At 41.3% G+C, this 7,500-nt stretch overlaps 1 protein-coding gene across 4 annotated transcripts in view; it reads right to left on the reverse strand.

Annotated features, from left to right (window-relative positions):
* nrxn3a (neurexin 3a) overlaps positions 1-7,500 on the reverse strand; it is a 462,182-nt gene that overhangs the window by 83,597 nt on the left and 371,085 nt on the right. For all 4 annotated transcript variants that reach the window (XR_009824241.1, XR_009824240.1, XM_062034732.1 and 1 more), the window contains exon 17: positions 2,625-2,798. Coding sequence is in view for 2 of the 4 variants with exons in the window: in XM_062034732.1 (XP_061890716.1) it covers positions 2,625-2,798 (174 nt within the window). In the remaining 2 variants the exon portion in view is untranslated. The remainder of the gene's footprint in view (positions 1-2,624; positions 2,799-7,500) is intronic.

Here is a 7,500-nt window from a genome sequence, read left to right on the forward strand (position 1 = left end):
ACTATTGATCTTCTAAGTCTGAGGCCGACGTATTAAATGTTGGTGCTTCAAACTATGGACTATGGACTATTGATCTTCTAAGTCTGAGGCCGACGTACTAATTGTTGGTGCTTCAAACTATGGACTATGGACTATTGATCTTCTAAGTCTGAGGCCGACGTATTAAATGTTGGTGCTTCAAACTATGGACTATGGACTATTGATCTTCTAAGTCTGAGGCCGACGTACTAATTGTTGGTGCTTCAAACTATGGACTATGGACTATTGATCTTCTAAGTCTGAGGCCGACGTATTAAATGTTGGTGCTTCAAACGATGGACTATGGACTATTGATCTTCTAAGTCTGAGGCCGACGTATTAAATGTTGGTGCTTCAAACTATGGACTATGGACTATTGATCTTCTAAGTCTGAGGCCGACGTATTAAATGTTGGTGCTTCAAACTATGGACTATGGACTATTGCAGTGATTTTCAACCTTTTTTAAGCCGCGGCACACTTTTTACATTTACAAAATCCTGCGGCACACCACCAACCAAAATGACACAAAATGACACTCTAACACAGTATATAATACATATAGTTAATAATATAGTTTTCTAAATGTATTTATACTCACTACTATTACAATGGCTTTACAAGCTCGCAGTATTAATGTTTCTGCCACAGTGTGGGACTTTTTTGATTTAGCTACGAGTTCAACAACAAGGTAGCAAGCTTTGAGGGCTCTCTTGTTTACCTTTGTGGTTTTTCTGAGAAAAGTTGCCTGTTTCTCATTATTTGTACGTAAGCGTACAAAATAGTCCATCGGGGTGTTTCGTTTGGAGATGGCGTTTAAGCTTGCTTGGCACCATGGCGCTATTGGATAGCTTCTCACCACACACCAAGCACTGCGGAGTCGGTGCTCTCGCATCCCCGGTGAAAGTCAATCCAAATGAAAGATAGCTTTCGCTTTATTGCCTCGAGCTCACCGTCTTTTTTTTTTATTTTGTAGACCACTCATACTAGAGCCTTCATCTGGGTCAGAATTTTGTCCAGGACCCTGTTCGGCATTTGCATTTTCCCTTCTCAAAAACTTCTCCATCACTGTCACTTGCTCGCCTCCTTTTGCTGCGATCCCAAACTGTCACTGTCACGTGATGCGCAGCGCTAACTCGATTGTCTTTACAGGTATTTATCGCCCTCTGCTGCCACCTACTGAAATAGATGAGTATTACATTATCTGCCGCACTTTATTATTGCACGGACACCAGACAATGGTTAATTAGGAGATATTAAATAATTTCTCACGGCACACCTGACGATCTCTCACGGCACACTAGTGTGCCGCGGCACACTGGTTGAAAATGACTGGACTATTGATCTTCTAAGTCTGAGGCCGACATACTAATTGTTGGTGCTTCAAACTATGGACTATGGACTATTGATCTTCTAAGTCTGAGGCCAAAGTATTAAATGTTGGTGCTTCAAACTATGGACTATGGACTATTGATCTTCTAAGTCTGAGGCCGACGTATTAAATGTTGGTGCTTCAAACTATGGACTATGGACTATTGATCTTCTAAGTCTGAGGCTGACGTATTAAATGTTGGTGCTTCAAACTATGGACTATGGACTATTGATCTTCTAAGTCTGAGGCCAACGTATTAATGTTGGTGCTTCAAACTATGGACTATGGACTATTGATCTTCTAAGTCTTAGGGCGACGTATTAAATGTTGGTGCTTCAAACTATGGACTATGGACTATTGATTTTCTAAGTCTGAGGCCGACGTATTAAATGTTGGTGCTTCAAACTATGGACTATGGACTATTGATCGTCTAAGTCTGAGGCCAACGTATTAATGTTGGTGCTTCAAACTATGGACTATGGACTATTGATCTTCTAAGTCTTAGGGCGACGTATTAAATGTTGGTGCTTCAAACTATGGACTATGGACTATTGATCTTCTAAGTCTGAGGCCGACGTATTAAATGTTGGTGCTTCAAACTATGGACTATGGACTATTGATCTTCTAAGTCTGAGGCCGACGTATTAAATGTTGGTGCTTCAAACTATGGACTATGGACTATTGATCGTCTAAGTCTGAGGCCAACATATTAATGTTGGTGCTTCAAACTATGGACTATGGATCTTCTAAGGCTGAGACCGACGTACTAACTTTGGGTGCGGCAAAAGACGACACACCTTTCAGCTTTGACCCGAGACAAGAACGGAAGACTTAGAACTATAGTGAGAAAGGTCAACAACAAGCTCTAAAAGTGCAGTATCAAAACTCAAATGGAGCACCCTGCCATGTTTTTGTGTAAGTGGGATTAGGACTGGGCCAATGTGGCCCATAAAAAGTGCTTTGGACCCGCCCTAACGGTGTGTAACCCAGGCAACAAGGACACTTAACAAGTTAGGCCCTGCCCTAACAGTGTGTAACCCAGGCAACAAGGACACTTAACAAGTTAGGCCCCGCCCTAACAGTGTGTAACCCAGGCAACAAGGACACTTAACAGGAGGCAAGAAGGGCCAATGGGATGCCAGGTGGCCGAGCTACTGGTTCTATTGAGCAGGTAGAAAGACCTGCCTGAGCTGGAGTTGAAGCCTAGGTCAGGTTCAGGTCTGAGGGACGGTGTACCTTCACATCCACGCTCAATCTGCCCGCTACGAAACAACGCGTCGCTGATCAGGTCTGGGAGGCGCCCGTTCAGGTCCACTGAAGCCAAACACCCTTGAAAACCTTCTCTGGAGGCCACCAGCTTAGGCAGACTGCCGTACATGCCAGGACCCAGTCCAGCAATGAAGAGGTCTCCTGGAGAACAGAGGCAAGGGAGGCTTCACACTTGCAATATTTGCACATTTATAGATGTAGTGCTAGTCACTTCATTAGATATTCACACACAGTGTTACTGTTCAAACTGCACATAGTGTCACAGTGGCCAAAGATAACAAATATACTTGGTAAATAAAAACTTGTTTTTAATGAATACTTAGACCTACTCTGCCACCAAATTGTAATGTTGGTCATTACCCAGCAGGCACAAGACGTTGATTACACGTACATGTCCTTTAAAACTGACTCTGAAACAACCTTGACAAATTTTGTTGAGGGGTTATAGGCACAGCACATTTAGGTTATGTATTTATTGACTGAGGGGTTAAAGGCACAGCACATTTAGGTCATGTATTTATTGACTGAGGGGTTAAAGGCACAGCACATTTAGGTCATGTATTTATTGACTGAGGGGTTGAAGGCACAGCACATTTAGGTCATGTCTTTATTGACTGAGGGGTTATAGGCACAGCACATTTAGCTTATGTATTTATTGACTGAGGGGTTAAAGGCACAGCACATTTAGGTCATGTATTTATTGACTGAGGGGTTATAGGCACAGCACATTTAGCTTATGTATTTATTGACTGAGGGGTTAAAGGCACAGCACATTTAGGTCATGTATATATTGACTGAGGGGTTAAAGGCACAGCACATTTAGGTCATGTATTTATTGACTGAGGGGTTAAAGGCATAGCACATTTAGGTCATGTATTTATTGACTGAGGGGTTATAGGCACAGCACATTTAGGTCATGTCTTTATTGACTGAGGGGTTATAGGCACAACACATTTAGGTCATGTATTTATTGACTGAGGGGTTAAAGGCACAGCACATTTAGGTCATGTATTTATTGACTGAGGGGTTAAAGGCACAGCACATTTAGGTCATGTCTTTATTGACTGAGGGGTTATAGGCACAGCACATTTAGCTTATGTATTTATTGACTGAGGGGTTAAAGGCACAGCACATTTAGGTCATGTATTTATTGACTGAGGGGTTATAGGCACAGCACATTTAGCTTATGTATTTATTGACTGAGGGGTTAAAGGCACAGCACATTTAGGTCATGTATATATTGACTGAGGGGTTAAAGGCACAGCACATTTAGGTCATGTATTTATTGACTGAGGGGTTAAAGGCATAGCACATTTAGGTCATGTATTTATTGACTGAGGGGTTATAGGCACAGCACATTTAGGTCATGTCTTTATTGACTGAGGGGTTATAGGCACAGCACATTTAGGTCATGTATTTATTGACTGAGGGGTTAAAGGCACAGCACATTTAGGTCATGTATTTATTGACTGAGGGGTTAAAGGCACAGCACATTTAGGTCATGTATTTATTGACTGAGGGGTTAAAGGCACAGCACATTTAGGTCATGTATTTATTGACTGAGGGGTTAAAGGCACAGCACATTTAGGTCATGTATTTATTGACTGAGGGGTTATAGGCACAGCACATTTAGCTTATGTATTTATTGACTGAGGGGTTAAAGGCACAGCACATTTAGGTCATGTATATATTGACTGAGGGGTTAAAGGCACAGCACATTTAGGTCATGTATTTATTGACTGAGGGGTTAAAGGCATAGCACATTTAGGTCATGTATTTATTGACTGAGGGGTTATAGGCACAGCACATTTAGGTCACATCTTTATTGACTGAGGGGTTATAGGCACAGCACATTTAGGTCATGTATTTATTGACTGAGGGGTTATAGGCACAGTACATTTTGGTCATGTCTTTATTGACTGAGGGGTTAAAGGCACAGCACATTTAGGTCATGTATTTATTGACTGAGGGGTTATAGGCACAGCACATTTAGGTCATGCCTTTATTGACTGAGGGGTTATAGGCACAGCACATTTAGGTCATGTATTTATTGACTGAGGGGTTATAGGCACAGTACATTTAGGTCATGTCTTTATTGACTGAGGGGTTAAAGGCACAGCACATTTAGGTCATGTATTTATTGACTGAGGGGTTATAGGCACAGCACATTTAGGTCATGTATTTATTGACTGAGCGGTTATAGGCACAGCACATTTAGGTAATGTCTTTATTGACTGAGGCATTATAGGCACAGCACATTTAGGTCATGTCTTTATTGACTGAAGGGTTATAGGCACAGCACATTTAGGTTATGTATTTATTGACTGAGGGGTTATAGGCACAGCACATTTAGGTCATGTATTTATTGACTGAGGCGTTATAGGCACAGCACATTTAGGTCATGTATTTATTGACTGAGGGGTTATAGGCACAGCACATTTAGGTCATGTCTTTATTGACTGAGGCGTTATAGGCACAGCACATTTAGGTCATGTCTTTATTGACTGAGGGGTTATAGGCACAGCACATTTAGGTCATGTCTTTATTGACTGAGGCGTTATAGGCACAGCACATTTAGGTCATGTATTTATTGACTGAGGGGTTATAGGCACAGCACATTTAGGTCATGTCTTTATTGACTGAGGCGTTATAGGCACAGCACATTTAGGTCATGTCTTTATTGACTGAGGCGTTATAGGCACAGCACATTTAGGTCATGTATTTATTGACTGAGGGGTTAAAGGCACAGCACATTTAGGTCATGTATTTATTGACTGAGGGGTTATAGGCAAAGCACATTTAGGTCATGTATTTATTGACTGATGGGTTATAGGCACAGCACATTTAGGTCTTGTATTTATAGACTGAGCAGTTATAGGCACAGCACATTTAGGTAATGTCTTTATTGACTGAGACGTTATAGGCACAGCACATTTAGGTCATGTCTTTATTGACTGAGGCGTTATAGGCACAGCACATTTAGGTCATGTATTTATTGACTGAGGGGTTAAAGGCACAGCACATTTAGGTCATGTATTTATTGACTGAGGGGTTATAGGCACAGCACATTTAGGTCATGTCTTTATTGACTGAGGGGTTATAGGCACAGCACATTTAGGTCATGTATTTATTGACTGAGGGGTTAAAGGCAAAGCACATTTAGGTCATGTATTTATTGACTGAGGGGTTATAGGCACAGCACATTTAGGTCATGTATTTATTGACTGAGGGGTTACAGGCATAGCACATTTAGGTCATGTATTTATTGACCGAGGGGTTAAAGGCACAGCACATTTAGGTCATGTATTTATTGACCGAGCGGTTATAGGCACAGCACATTTAAGTTATTTATTTATTGACTGAGGGGTTATAGGCACAGCACATTTAGGTCATGTCTTTATTGACTGAGGGGTTAAAGGCACAGCACATTTAGGTCATGCATTTATTGACTGAGGGGTTAAAGGCACAGCACATTTAGGTCATGTCTTTATTGACTGAGGGGTTATAGGCACAGCACATTTAGGTCATGTCTTTATTGACTGAGGGGTTATAGGCACAGCACATTTAGGTCATGTATTTATTGACTGAGGGGTTATAGGCACAGCACATTTAAGTTATGTATTTATTGACTGAGGGGTTATAGGCACAGCACATTTAGGTCATGTCTTTATTGACTGAGGCGTTATAGGCACAGCACATTTAGGTCATGTATTTATTGACTGAGGGGTTAAAGGCATAGCACATTTAGGTCATGTATTTATTGACTGAGGGGTTATAGGCACAGCACATTTAGGTCATGTCTTTATTGACTGAGGGGTTATAGGCACAGCACATTTAGGTCATGTATTTATTGACTGAGGGGTTATAGGCACAGTACATTTTGGTCATGTCTTTATTGACTGAGGGGTTAAAGGCACAGCACATTTAGGTCATGTATTTATTGACTGAGGGGTTATAGGCACAGCACATTTAGGTCATGTCTTTATTGACTGAGGGGTTATAGGCACAGCACATTTAGGTCATGTATTTATTGACTGAGGGGTTATAGGCACAGTACATTTAGGTCATGTCTTTATTGACTGAGGGGTTAAAGGCACAGCACATTTAGGTCATGTATTTATTGACTGAGGGGTTATAGGCACAGCACATTTAGGTCATGTCTTTATTGACTGAGGGGTTATAGGCACAGCACATTTAGGTCATGTATTTATTGACTGAGCGGTTATAGGCACAGCACATTTAGGTAATGTCTTTATTGACTGAGGCATTATAGGCACAGCACATTTAGGTCATGTCTTTATTGACTGAAGGGTTATAGGCACAGCACATTTAGGTCATGCATTTATTGACTGAGGGGTTATAGGCACAGCACATTTTGGTCATGTCTTTATTGACTGAGGAGTTATAGGCACAGCACATTTAGGTCATGTATTTATTGACTGAGGGGTTATAGGCACAGCACATTTAGGTCATGTCTTTATTGACTGAGGGGTTATAGGCACAGCACATTTAGGTCATGTATTTATTGACTGAGCGGTTATAGGCACAGCACATTTAGGTAATGTATTTATTGACTGAGGCGTTATAGGCACAGCACATTTAGGTCATGTCTTTATTGACTGAGGCGTTATAGGCACAGCACATTTAGGTCATGTATTTATTGACTGAGGGGTTAAAGGCACAGCACATTTAGGTAATGTCTTTATTGACTGAGACGTTATAGGCACAGCACATTTAGGTCATGTCTTTATTGACTGAGGCGTTATAGGCACAGCACATTTAGGTCATGTATTTATTGACTGAGGGGTTAAAGGCACAGCACATTTAGGTCATGTATTTATTG

The sequence above is a fragment of the Entelurus aequoreus genome, linkage group LG23 (genome assembly GCF_033978785.1).
Source record: "Entelurus aequoreus isolate RoL-2023_Sb linkage group LG23, RoL_Eaeq_v1.1, whole genome shotgun sequence".
Classification (NCBI taxonomy): domain Eukaryota; kingdom Metazoa; phylum Chordata; class Actinopteri; order Syngnathiformes; family Syngnathidae; genus Entelurus; species Entelurus aequoreus.